Here is a 14,918-nt window from a genome sequence, read left to right on the forward strand (position 1 = left end):
GTGGCCTCTGTCTTGTCCGGCCAGCTTGATTTATGGGCTTTGTCATTTTTATAAGCAGGATAAAGGCTGAGTTTTTTATTTCTGCAGTAGACTAGAATAAGCCGAGACAGTCCCACTTCCATTATACCACCTGAATGTGACGGTCAGTGACCACCGTGCCATCACTTACCTGTATGCTTACACGAAACAGAATGATGGAACACTTACACGGTTTCTTTACATCTTCTGGGGTCCACTCCGAGATTAAACATTATGGCGTAATTACTCAGACGGGAATATAAAATAGAATAAAAAGAAGCTATAATGTAATAATTAGATGCAAACAAAAGCTTTTATTATGAAATCATACAGGGGAGTATCCGCACCATATAGATGTAACATACAACAAACCACCGCAGATGGAACCCGGGTGACTCTAATGCACATGGTAATGTACAGGGTATATATGGATAGGATCTTGTATCAGAAAACACTCAGCACTCCTGATCAAGATGAGTGTCTGCAACAAGTTAGGCAAACTAGAAGTGAAAACACGTTCCAATGGCCGCCATATTGTCGTGCAGCAATACAGATTGTGCAAACTGGTATTAGACATTCACATTTACACAAAGCACACGATACAAAATAAACAGCAGAAAAAAGACCTAAGCATTTGGGATGTATTATTTAGGAAGTAAATAGAGGTACATTAATGAAAAGCTGAGTAACAGTCATCAGTCTGCTTGTGAAGGTCTCTAGAGTGGAGGCCTCTTGGACTGTGCAAGGCAGTGAGTTCCATGGTCAGGGCTGCAAAACTAAACGTTCAACCCATAAATGAAGGACAGGAGATTCTTGGTACTGCTGGTAACAGTCCTTCATCTGTAGAAGCCAGCAAGCAGGGCAGTAAGGAGGCAGAAGCTGCTTCTAGTACCTTGGACCATGTAATGTTGGGCTGGGAAGGTCAGTTAGCCAATAATGAAATAGATTTTCCATCTTACAGGCAGCCGGTGAAGGGAGTAGAGAATGGGTGTTAGGAGGCAGGAACGGGCAGGTTAGGTAACAGCCTGGCTGCTGCATTCTGTACTAGCTGCAAGCTTTGTAATTCTTTTGCTGGGTGACCCAGGTAGATGGCATTGCAGTAGTCTATGAACTTCTGAGGGAATCAAGTGCTTGATTCTGGCTATGGTCCACAGATGGAAGAATGAGGATTTGTATGTGGCAGATACCTGATGTCTGTGTCAGCCACATACCAGGACAACACAAAGATTCAGCACATATTCAGTATTTTGCAATTCTGAACACCAAAGCATAAATCCAGATGGTTGGTAAAGCTGTAGTCTTGTCCTTTGTTGGTGAGCTTCTATTATGTTTCACAAAGACTGAGTCACAGCCAACTGGCATCATCCACCCCTGGCGCTCAGCTAGACAACCATTTATTGGTATTCGGTTCTCAGTACATGGAGCAAAAAGCAGGTCATCTGCATAGCAGTGGTAGACCAGGCCATGACGTCTGATTATATCACCCAGTGGTAGCATGTATATTTTATAAAGCATAGGAGATAGGATTCACCCGAGGAACATTGGACGACAGTGATAATTATACTCCAGAAGATGTAAATGGTTCCGTACTTGGGTAATGTCTAATGTGTTCAACAAGAGCGGATTTATTTCTCTCACAGCATGAAAATGGCTTCTCATCTGTGTGACTCCTCTGATGTGTAACAAGATGTGATTTATATGCAAAACATTTCCCACACTCAGAACAGGGAAATGGCTTCTCACCTGTGTAACTTCTCTGATGTGTAACAAGATGTGATTTCTGTGCAAAACATTTCCCACACTCAGAACAGGAATACGGCTTCTCACCTGTGTGACTTCTCTCATGCCGATCAAGAGCTTATTTCCCGACCAACATCCTGCTGATATATCCTGCTCCCTACTACGTTCTCGTTGGAAATTGCTCCACAGGGGTGTTCCAGTGTGCTGCATCTTTTGGTGTCTGTGCTGTCTCTAGCTGCAGAAAAACCTTGGCATTGCGGAGCTGCGTAGTGCGGCCTACATCCTGGGTGTCGCGGCCGGCCTCACTGCCTGACATTGTGCTGTGCGCAAGTTCACTTCCAGCTACGGCTCTCCTCTCCTGACCACTCCGGCTGGTGGGCTGCTGATTCGGGGACTGCTGGCACTGACTGGCTGTGGTGGGAGACTACTACATCACCGGGATTGACCGCATGTTTACTGTGGCCAAACTTACCTGCTGCGGATCCGCCACTTCTACTACCCGACTATTTACCCAAGCTGAATGCGGGGCGGCTTCTTCTGAGTGGTGCTTTTAACTCCGTGTCTGTGCCGCTGCTGTCGCCTTATATTGCGAGCGGAATCCTTGCATTTTGGCCGACCCTGTGAGCAGCTTATTAAGAGTGCTTTCCCGCCACGGAGATGCCATCTTTTGACCGGGCCCCTAGGAACTTCATTACTTCTCTCCTATGCTTCCCTAGTGAGTGCACACCTTTTTTTCACTATAGCTCTCTGCTGAACACTGAGGTCTCCTTCATCATGAACACACAGAACTGCCATTTCTTCTGCGTTTCATACCTCTGATATTGACTGTTTGAGACTGGACCTTTCTAATATTTCTATCTGCTATTCAGTGCTTCTTTACATATTACTGGCTTCGGTGAGGCACCCCCTGCAGCCATGTTTAACCCTGCTAGTACCTCTGAACATCTAACCTCCTCTATCCTGAAGGCTGTTATGGAATCTGAGAAAAGGATTCTTGCTATGTTTGGAGAAGAGACTGTTGCAGTGCCCGTTTCTCCTGAACAGTCTGCCTGCCTACCTGTGTTGATGCCCTCGGAGCCCTTGGGTGAGCCTGTGGGTTCCGCTACACAACAAGTTATAAATTGGGGGAGTTGCGGATTAATCCCATGCGTATTCGCCGTTATTCCTGGTTGGCGATGGTGCATGGGATGTCAGCGGCAGTCTCCATCTCGTCATTAGTGACTGTGTGGACCCACACCATCTCATTCAGGGCCTCAAAATGTGACTTTTTGGACACTGGAGAACTGTACTGTATCACATTGCAGTCCGTTGAGGTGCTAGGGAGGGGGATGGATTTCCATTCTGTAATTTTTGTGGACCTGAGGCCTTTACTCTTCTCTACTTGGATAATGCTGTACAAGATGGCTGATGACTCCATTTGTTTGCTGGTTACTGTTTGTGAATTGTTGGGCTATATGGTTCCGGAATGGGCCCGTCCCCCAGACTGAATTTGTTTCTTTCCAAGTCTGTGTACTGATTCACTGTTGCCAGGACCCTCGCTATGTTTTATTCTCACTGATTCTCTGTAAAATATTGTCCATTCTCATGTTTTTTGTATGTCTTATTATCGGCCTAACTTTATTACATAGTTACACACTATGTTTAATTTGAACATTTTTCATTTAAGAGCTTATGTATCTAGATACGCATTGGAATATCTATTGGGTATAGCAAACACTATCCTTCATATTTTATGTTCACATATGTAAGTTTATACGTGGAAGTTCCACTAGAGTTAGATCCTTTGATATTATCTTTTCAGTTGCTCCAGTCATATATCTATTTTATTTATCCTCGTTTTGGGTATGGGGTGGGGTTTAGGGCTTAGACAAGTTAAGTAGCTTAGGTGGGCGGGTTATGGGGATCCAGGTATACTTAGGTTGGGGTTAGGTTATACAGGGTGCGGGGTTTGTTTTGATTTAGTTAGAGACTGTAGGGTTTTGTTTTATTCTGTTTAGATTTATGGCAGATGTCTCCGGAATTATATATATATTTTTTCAATATTCCTTCACTCTATGCCTATTCTATTCATGGTCTGCAATATAGTTATCTCTGTATCTCTATATTCCTCAGCTATAGGTTACTCTCACTTTATCCTAGATATGTGAGCTCACATGGCGCCTGTGTGCTCCTATTGCTTAATGTTATACTGAGAAGTGCTTTATATATCCTGTTTTTGTTGGGCATGTATTGTAATTTTATTTGGTATACATTGTCTGACAGTACTCCTGTCTGCATATTGCATGCTCTACTGTATCTGCCATGATTGTGACGCACAAAACGCGTTGGAGGCACAGAGCTACAGTTTACCATCTGACCGGCCCGAATTCCCTGACACCGAGCCGCAGTGTGACGCCATTGAGCCGCGACTTAACAACTAACCGCGATCTCCCACCGCTGGACGCAGTGGCACGGGAGAAGAGGACTTACCATACTACATCTTGGAGCCCTGCATGGTACCGGTTAGTAGTTAGGGAAAGTTAGAACTTCCACATTTTGTGAAATCGTGACGGACTGAGCTCAAATTCTCCAAAAGGAGCTGTAAACACGTTTTGTATTAACAATTTTTTCTTACAGGTGCCACTTTCTTATAATGCTCATAATTTTAATAATTGTTTGTTGTATTATTTTTTTTTGGGGGGGGGGAGGGGGGGTTAAAAAACTTACAATAAAGAATACACAATTTAAAAAAAAAAAGAGCTTATTTCCCACACCCAGAACAGGAATATGGCTTCTCACCTGTGTGAATTCTCTGATGTGTAACAAGAGCTGATTTCTGTGCGAAACATTTCCCACACTCAGAACAGGAATACGGCTTCTCACCTGTGTGAATTCTCTGATGTGTAACAAGAGAGGATTTCTGTGCGAAACATTTCCCACACTCAGAACAGGAAAATGGCATCTCACCTGTGTGAGCATGCTGATGAATAACAAATTGTGATTTGTGTGCAAAACATTTCCCACACTCAGAACAGGAATACGGCTTCTCACCTGTGTGACTTCTCTGATGACTAATAAGATCTGGTTTAGATGAAAAACATTTCCCACACTCAGAACAGGAATACGGCTTCTCACCTGTGTGACTTCTCTGATGTATAACAAAATGTGATTTGTGTGCAAAACATTTCCCACACTCAGAACAGGAATACGGCTTCTCACCTGTGTGACTTCTCTGATGTATAACAAGATGTGATTTCCGTGCAAAACATTTCCTACACTCAGAACAGGAATATGGCTTCTCACCTGTGTGACTTCTCTGATGTATAACAAGACCTGATTTACATGCAAAACATTTCCCACACTCAGAACAGGAATATGGCTTCTCACCTGTGTGACTTCTCTGATGTAGAACAAGATCTGGTTTCCGTGCAAAACATTTCCTACACTCAGAACAGGAATATGGCTTCTCACCTGTGTGACTACTCTGATGACTAACAAGATGGTATTTCGATGAAAAACATTTCCCACACTCAGAACAGGAAAATGGCATCTCACCTGTGTGACTTCTCTGATGTATAACAAGACCTGATTTACATGCAAAACATTTCCCACACTCAGAACAGGAATACGGCTTCTCACCTGTGTGACTTCTCTGATGTGTAACAAGAGCTGATTTGTATGTAAAACATTTCCCACACTCAGAACATGGAAATGGCCTCTCACCTGCCTTAGCTGGCTGATGAGTAATAAGGTTTGTGTTCTGTGTAAAACATATGGCATCTATAGAACAGGGAAACACTGTATCTACTCTCAGAGCTGTAACAGATGCTCCAATATCAGAGTGATCAGGAGAACATTTCCCAGGATCAGAGGGATCAGCTGATAGAGCTGGATGTATAATTGGGGTAATGGGGTTATCTCCTGGCGAATCCTGTATACTGTCATTATCTGTTATTTCAGAATCCAGGGATAGCATTAGATGTCCTTCTGAGATATTCCTGCTTGTGTGTCCATCTGCTGGAAAATAAAATACATTAATATATATAATGAGTAGACAAGACCCAGGGTGTTACAGCATACAATAAATAATTCTATAACTGACATTTTTATCTGTAATCATTGCTTTTATGTTTATTAAAAAACAAAAAAAGCTAGGATGCTTAGACTGGACCTAGATCAACACTGAACGCTCATGTGGGATTAGTAGAGGTGACACGGACGCTCATGTGGGATTACTAGAGGTGACGTGGACGCTCATGTGGGATTACAAGAGGTGACGTGGACGCTCACGTGGGATTACAAGAGGTGACGTGGACGCTCACGTGGGATTACTAGAGGTGACGTGGACACTCACGTGGGATTACTAGAGGTGTCACGGGCGATCACATGGGATTACTAGAGGTGACACGGGCGATCACGTGGGATTACTAGAGGTGACACGGACGCTCATGTGGGATTACTAGAAGTGTCACGGCGATCACGTGGGATTACTAGAGGTGTCACGGGCGATCACGTGGGATCACTAGAGGTGACACGGACACTCATGTCGGATCACTAGAGGTGACACGGACGCTCATGTGGGATCACTAGAGGTGACATGGATGCTCATGTGGGATTACTAGAGGTGACACGGACGCTCATGTCGGATCACTAGAGGTGACACGGACGCTCATGTGGGATCACTAGAGGTGACATGGATGCTCATGTGGGATTACTAGAGGTGACATGGACGCTCATGTGGGATTACTAGAGGTGACATGGACGCTCATGTGGGATTACTGAAGGTGACACGGACACTCATGTGGGATTACTAGAGGTGACATGGACGCTCATGTGGGATTACTAGAGGTGACATGGGCTTTGCAATAATAAAACACCAAAGAAGAGAAAGTGCTGTCCTGTTTGCACACTAATAAATAATATATAACCTTTATTAAGTACAGTAAAGTATGTAAGATAAATCAGTGATATATTAAACACAAAGGTAAATGTATAAAGGTGAATAATGTAATAAACAAACAAGTGTATTTGTTGTTAAACATCGGCATGTATATTATATTGGGTGATAACTGATTCAGTGCTAATAATCCTGTTCAGTAAGAATATAGTAATATATTACACCCATACGAGGATGGGATAAATTACACATTGAATAATATTGTGACAGAGTTTCCTCCAGCGGTAATCTCAATGTAACATCATACTGTATGTATAAACATTTTATGGGAGGGATTCAGTTCATCGCAAAAACTCCCTATCCAATTACCCGCAAAAAGTTATTGGTGATAATTCTCCATAGGTTTTTTATTTTGCTCACAAATGTCTGCGCACTGAGCAGTTGTGCGGTGTTAGGAGGAACTCATTTATAAAGGCTATTTAGATGTTTCCTACTGTATTGTCTTACTGACCTATAGTTTCCTACTGTATTGTCTTACTGACCAATAGTTTCCTACTGTATTGTCTTACTGACCTATAGTTTCCTACTGTATTGTCTTACTGACCTATAGTTTCTTACTGTATTGTCTTACTGACCTATAGTTTCCTACTGTATTGTCTTACTGACCTATAGTTTCTTCTGTATTGTCTTACTGACCTATAGTTTCCTACTGTATTGTCTTACTGACCTATAGTTTCTTACTGTATTGTCTTACTGACCTATAGTTTCCTACTGTATTGTCTTACTGACCTATAGTTTCCTACTGTATTGTCTTACTGACCTATAGTTTCCTACTGTATTGTCTTACTGGCCTATAGTTTCTAACTGTATTGTCTTACTGACCTATAGTTTACTGTATTGTCTAACTGATCTATAGTTTCTTATTGTATTGTCTTACTGACCTATAGTTTCTTACTGACCTATGGTGTCTTACTATATTGTTTTACTGAAATACAGTTTCTTACTGTATTGTCAAACTGACCTACTGTTTCCTACTGTATTGTCTTACTGACCTATAGTTTCCTATTGTATTCTTACTGACCTATAGTTTCCCACTGTATTGTCTTACTGACCTACAGTTTCCCACTGTATTGCCTTACTGGCCTACAGTTTTCTATTGTATTGCCTTACTGACCTACAGTTTCCCAATGTATTGCCTTAATGACCTACACTTTTCTACTGTATTGTCTTACTGACCTATAGTTTCCTACTGTATTGCCTTACTGACCTATAGTTTCCTTCTGTATTACATAGTAACATAGTATCTAAGGTATAAAAAATAGAATTTTAATTACCTACCGGTAAATCCTTTTCTCGTAATCCGTAGAGGATGCTGGTCCATATTAGTACCATGGGGGTATAGACGGGTCCACTAGAAGCCATGAACACTTTAAGAGTTTAATAGTGTGGGCTGGCTCCTCCCTCTATGCCCCTCCTACCAGACTCTAGAAACTGTGCCCAAGGAGATGACATACTTCGAGAGAAGGAAATACACAGATAGTGGCAAGATTCATACCAGCTCACACAACAGGCAAATCCGGCTAACATGCCGAAAAACTCAGCAACAGCTGAAACAGTAAAAACGCAGAACTTACCTAGGAACCAGGCAGTACTGAACTATAAAACCAAAGCAGGAAAACAAAGCGCTGGGCGAGCGGCCAGCATCCTCTACGGACTATGAGAAAAGGATTTACCAGTAGGTAATTAAAATCCTATTTTCTCTTATGTCCTAGATGATGCTGGGGTCCATATTAGTACCATGGGGATGTACCAAAGCTCCCAGTATGGGAGGGAGAGCGCGGAGGCTCCTGCAGAACTGCTTGACCAAACTTGAGGTCATCAGAGGCCAAGGTATCGAACTTGGAAAACTTAGCAAACATGTTCGACACAGACCAAGTAGCTGCTCAGCAAAGCTATATAGCCGAGACACCCCGGGCAGCCGCCCAGGAAGAGTCCACCTTACGAGTAGAGTGGACCTTTACAGATTTTGGACACGGCAATCATGCCATAGAATATGCATGCAGGATGGTGAACCTGATGCAGCGTGTTAGCTTAATGTTTTATTACTATATTGTGTTATAATAATCAAATGGATAAATACACATATAGGAGATGTTTTTATGTTAAATGAAGAAATGAGTTCCAAGTAAGGGCTGAATATGTTATAAGCCTCACTATATGAAACAGATTTAATGAACCGTATTGAGCTTAGAGATGGTCAGCAAACTTCTCTGTACTATATTTATCTATATGAAGTAAGGGACAGCTGAAGATAGCAGTATAAGTACAAAGTTAAGAATATACTCTGTTGGTAGGGAGAAACATCTATAGAAAGTGTGTGATGTAACTTGTTGTAAAATGAACTGTACACTGCACATTTGCTGATTACCAAAGATGGAAAGAACATATGTTATACTGAGTGTGCCCCCACCTTCGGGGACAGTAATGTGAGCTGACCACCATGACTAATATGTACAATGTGCCTTATATATTCTCTGAAGAAACTACAGTAAATAGATTACCTATGAGGCATACGGCTGTGTGTCTTTTTGGGTTCTCTCAGCAATACATTATGACCTGATATCCAGAAGTGACATGATACTTGAAGGAAACTGGACAACATGCTACCTAGACAGCATTAGCGATATCATTTAATGAGGGCTCGTCACGGAATGACTAACACAAGGAAAGGCATCTAATGAGAAGTTTTCTGTGGTGGAAGTAAAATTGTTCTCACGGACTCTGATTTCACATTGGGTGAGTAAAACGATTGTAAAAACAGTCATATTTTTACTCAAAATCAGAATCCATGAGTGTGATTTTTAGTACATTATAGAAAACAATGTGCATTTATGTTTTTCCTTGAACTGTCATTAGAAAGAAACCCAAGTATCTTGTCACAGCCTAGATTACTTAAATTATGTTGTTTTGCGCAGCTAAAAAAGTATTGCTTGTTGTAATCTAAGGCAGATACAGGTGTATTGCTTGCGCAGCTAAAGTTTATTGCTTAAGTTAAAGTGCATTGCTTGTTGCAGCTACAGTATAAAGATAAGGCGTAAGGCATATTGCAGTTGTTGTCATATGTTTGTATGTCATATGTTTGTATGAAAGTTGGGTCAGCCATTTACGGGACCTGAATGATAGCTAGAATTTGTGGTATGCTGACCAACAGTTGACGCCATAAATGAACAGCTTACTGTCTTGTCTGTGTCATGTAAACTGTCTGTTTTAAGATAACAAGAAATGGTGTAAAGTGTATAAAGGAGGTTGGTCCATAAGGTCATCAAAGACGGCCCTTGGCACGCGCAACCGTAGGCTTGTCCTGTCACCTGTCAATGGAAGCACCTGGGTGGTCATATGAGACACAACGTACCTCGCCTGCACCATTGATACAAACATTGTTTCATGTTGTACAAAGTCTAAAGTGGCTAAATGACTGAATCTTTGTCTATGTCTTATTAGCGCATGCGCCCACAGAACAATTGAAATTGTGTACAAAGGCGTACCAAGTTTGCAATTGTGTGCGGTACAAAGGTGTACCAAGGTTAATTATTTTGCAGTATTTACCCAGTGTTTTTTGCAACATAGATAGCAAATCAGAATAGGAAAGGCGTTTTAACAGAATTTGCTAGTATAGTGGGATATCATTTGAATGCTCAATTGTTGTCAGTGCAGAGAAATGAATAATTGACTTAGTGATCATTATAGCAGACTAGCAGTGTGCACAGCAAGTTCTCAGACATTAGTAAATAGTGAATATGGTGTTTTAAATTACATGCATTGTAGATGTGGTAGGTTAAAACCAGACAAGTTAAGTTAATTTGCAGTAGAAACAAAAATAGGCTGAGAAAGGTTTGTGTCCAAACTAAACTTATAACCAGTAATACACAGATACTTCTCGTTCAAGGACATATCCCTCTTCACCGCAGGTGGATTCGGCCACACCCAGAGGGCTTAATTACCCCAATGGGAGGGAAAGGGAGTAGAATGAAGCGCTCACCTATAAAAACACCTATAGGCATTGTAGTGGAACGGGAAGGAAGGAGAGGAATAAAGCGAATAAACGCTATCCTGAAAAGAGCTAATTTTCCAAAAGAAGGAATATTAGATACTCAGGCTTGGAAAAGGTTCCAGGCCACAGATGGTCACTGGTTACAAAAGAAAGGTTATTTGGACACTGTAAATATATGGCTTATTGTTTCACAAGAACTTGAAGATGAGAGAAGATTTAAACAGGATGATTGTATGTCTAATGTAATACCACCACCCTATGTTCCAATAACATGTAATGCTATTTATAATGATGGGAATGTGGAAGGGGGGTCAGTCCCCTCAGCAGTATCAATGCACACAGAGCTAAAGTCACCAGCTGTTACAGGGAGCTTATATCCCTCACTGATATCAATGCATGCAGAATCAAAGACACATGATAAAGCAGGAGTTTTAACTCCTTCAGCAATATATGCAGAACAAATGACACCTAAAAAACGTTATGTAAATACTTTAAGTTATGAAAAAAATCCAGAAGGTACACTGGTTCTTAGGGATGTTATCCACTACCCTGAAAGAAAGTGTATTTATTGTGGGAGATGTGTTCCGGAGGGAAGTGAAAAATGTTTCTTTTGTGGTAACTGGGTAGAGCCAAATTCAGGACCATGTGAATCACAAAATGTTAATGATGGAGTAAATGTTAAACCAAAAACTCCAGGGATATTTAGGAGGTTGTGGAACTTTGCTAGTAGTCCTAACAGAGATCCAAGAGGAATATCTTGTAAAAATTATAATGTAATGCCTGTTAGAGTTAGTAGTCATGCTAATCCCAGACATACAACTAATTTGTTGCCTAATGATGACGGATACATTGCAGAATATGTGGAACAGGAACAGTACATACCATGGTTCCCCTCAGACATTATGCGAATTGTAAATGAGTTACCAAATATCAGAAAAAGCCCAGCAGAGTTTGAAAAAAAGATTAAACAAGTGTATCTTGTGTATAGACCATGTTGGGTTGATTTAGAACAGATTCTTAGAGCTTCTATAGGAATAGGTGAATATAATATGCTTCTTGCCATAGCTGCTCAGGAGGCAGATGGTGATAGAGGGAAAATTGAGAATGCTCCCCTTGAAGCCAACCGCTATACTATGGCTTCAGGCTCACAACTGTTGTATAGAGTACAAGTCAGATGTCAGCAAATCAGAGACACTGCACCAGCTGAGCCTGATCTGATACAGAAAAACCTCAGCATAAGGGAGTATTATGACAGACTGTCTGTCAGACAAGAGAATGAAGGTTTTCCCATTGCAGAGCCTAATAATGCCAGATTGTTCAAGACTAGATTCCTTAATGGACTTAGACCTGAATACAGGCAGCAGTTGTATGCTGTCAGACCAGAAGCAAATTTGATGAACATTACCTCATTAGTAGAAGTCCTAGAAGGAATTCAGGACAATGAAAGAGGAAAACAGGATAAAAAAACATCCAAAACGCCAGCTGTTACTATACATGTGGTACAGGCTGCCCAGTCTAACACCAAGACACATAAGGTCCAAAACCAAGGTAGAGGTGTTAATAACTCCAGGCCCTACACTACAAGGGATGTACAAGGTGAAGACATGACTGGTAAATGTTTTTGGTGCAAGATTACAGGTCATCAGAAGAAAGATTGCAGAAAATACCGTGCGTGGCTGAAGTCTAAGGATGGTGTTCCAGCTTTCACAGTAGAACGGGAATTACAGATTCCTGCTCCGGGGTCCACCTGCTCAAGCAACACCTACACTGACCCCATTAAAGGTACTGTTATGCTTACTCTACCTACAGGAAACACCCTGGAATGCCTTTTGGACACTGGAGCAGCAGTCACTGTACTTAAGAAAACTGATGTCCCAAAAGAACTTTTAACCAATCACTATGTTAATGGGACAGGACTGGGAGGACGGCCCCTCCCTCTTCAAAGAAGTAAGCCAACTTCTCTCCTTATAAATGATGAACTTACACCTGTACCCATTGAATTTCTGACTTCACCTACATGCCCAGTAAATTTGTTGGGAGCTGATATCCTTAGCATCATGCAAGCTACTATTCAGTATACTCCACAAGGAATCAAGTACACCAGCAATATTCCAGCTATTATGAAGCCTAACATTGAAGCAGCAATTGAAGTTTACCTACTGCAAGAAACTGCCAAGTCAAGCTCAGAACTAACCCTCCCAGAATGGGTTACTTCTCAAGTTCCAGACAGACTATGGTCAAAAGGAAAGATGGATACTGGACTACTACGAGTTCAACCTGTCCACCTACAGCTCAAGCCTGGAACCATACCTGTCTCAATCAGACAGTATCCTCTCACCCCAGCACAAACTGAAGCTATTACAAAGCAAATCCAAGCCTTTCAAGAGAATGGGATCATTGTCCAGTGTAGATCCCCATGGAATACTCCATTGTTTCCTGTGAAAAAGAAAGGTCAAGGTCAAAGTCAAGGTCAAAGTCAAGGTCAAGGTCAAAGTCAAGGTCAAAGTCAAGATGAAGCACAAGAAGTACAATATAGACTTGTTCATGATCTAAGAGAAGTCAACAAGAGACTGGTGATCAATTCTCCTATTGTGCCAAATCCTCATACCTTGCTGAACCAGATCCCACCTTCAGGGGCCTGGTTTACGGTAATTGATTTGACCAACGCATATTTTTCCGTACCGATCACTGAAGAATCACAGGCAATGCTAGCCTTCACCCATGATGGAAGACAGTACTGTTGGACCAGACTTCCACAAGGAGGAGCAACCAGTCCATCAGATTACACCGAAGCAATGTCACTCATCTTACAAGCTTGGAGACCAGTGTTTCCAGAAAACACCCAGCTCATACAGTATGTAGATGATCTACTGCTATCCACAAGCACAGAAGACCAATGTAAACAAGAGACTGTATCACTGTTGACATTTCTGGAAGAACAAAACTGCAGAGCTTCCAAAGCAAAGCTTCAACTATGCCAGAAGAAGGTCATCTTCCTTGGTCACTGTATCTCACAAGGAGCCAGACACCTTACTGAAGACAGGAAACGGCTTATTCTACAAACCAAAGTACCAAAGACTATTAAACAGACCAGATCATTCCTAGGTCTTGTTGGGTACTGCAGAGAATGGATACCACATGCTTCTATCTACATGCAAGTTTTGTATGACAGCACAAAGAAAGATGCTCCAATCTACACCACAGAACAAGTTGAAGAAGCAGTTCAGAACCTTAAGGCTGCCATAGCATCTCCACCAGCATTGGGTCTGCCAGACTACACCAAGCCATTTACTCTTTATTGCCATGAGGAAAGAGGTCATGCACTTGGAGTCATTACACAGACGCATGGAAGCAAGCAGCGCCCAGTAGCTTATCTTTCAAGCAAACTGGACAACATTATCCAAGGAGCACCCACCTGTATCAGAGCAGTTGCAGCAACAGCAGTTCTCAAACAGAAATGCATAGACATTGTGCTTAATCATGAACTGATCATTCAGGTACCACATGCGGTGACTGAAATACTACAGCAAGCCAGAACCAAGCACTTATCAGCTGCAAGACTCACCAAGTATGAAGTAGCTCTACTAAGTGCCACAAATGTCACCATCAAAAGATGTACCACCCTCAACCCAGCAACTCTACTACCAGCCCTATTGCAGGAAGAAGGAGCAGAGTATGAATCTCTAGATTCAAAAGGAGGGAGAAGAGGGACATATATCTCTAGCAATGGTACCCAGAATAACCAGGATGATGAGGACCACATGAACTATGGGAATGCAGAAAGTGATGAAGATATTCACAATACAAATTTTTCTCATGACTGCATGGCTCTAATGGAACAAGAGACTCAACTGTTACCCCATGTCACAGACACAGCCCTTCCTGATGCCCAGCACAACCTCTATGTGGATGGATCAAGATACTATGATAATGGAACCCCATATACAGGGTATGCTGTTACAACAGAGACTGATATCATTGACTCAGGAAGCTTACCAGCACAGCTATCAGCACAAGCTGCAGAGCTAATAGCTCTCACTAAAGCTCTGGAGTATGCAGAAAACACAACAGCTAATATATACACAGACTCCAGATATGCTTGGGGAATTACGCAAGATTATGGCCAGATTTGGAAAAGCAGAGACTTCAAGACAGTTACAGGAAAACAGATACAGCATGCAGATCTGATAAAGAAACTATTTGAAGCTCTGGACAAGCCAATCAAAGTAGCCA

The 14,918-nt window shown here is 41.8% G+C and overlaps 1 protein-coding gene across 1 annotated transcript in view; it reads right to left on the minus strand.

Annotated features, from left to right (window-relative positions):
- Nucleotides 1–312: 312 nt before the first annotated feature.
- Nucleotides 313–14,918, minus strand: part of LOC134983570 (zinc finger protein 271-like) — a 74,829-nt gene continuing 60,223 nt past the window's right edge. Inside the window, exons 3-4 of the mRNA XM_063949226.1 lie at nucleotides 4,537–5,460; nucleotides 313–1,845 (exon numbers count right to left, since the gene is read on the minus strand). Of these exons, the coding sequence (XP_063805296.1) occupies nucleotides 1,577–1,845; nucleotides 4,537–5,460 (1,193 nt within the window). The 3' untranslated portion in view covers nucleotides 313–1,576. The remainder of the gene's footprint in view (nucleotides 1,846–4,536; nucleotides 5,461–14,918) is intronic.

This window comes from Pseudophryne corroboree, assembly GCF_028390025.1.
Source record: "Pseudophryne corroboree isolate aPseCor3 chromosome 3 unlocalized genomic scaffold, aPseCor3.hap2 SUPER_3_unloc_19, whole genome shotgun sequence".
In the NCBI taxonomy this organism is placed as follows: Eukaryota; Metazoa; Chordata; class Amphibia; order Anura; family Myobatrachidae; genus Pseudophryne; species Pseudophryne corroboree.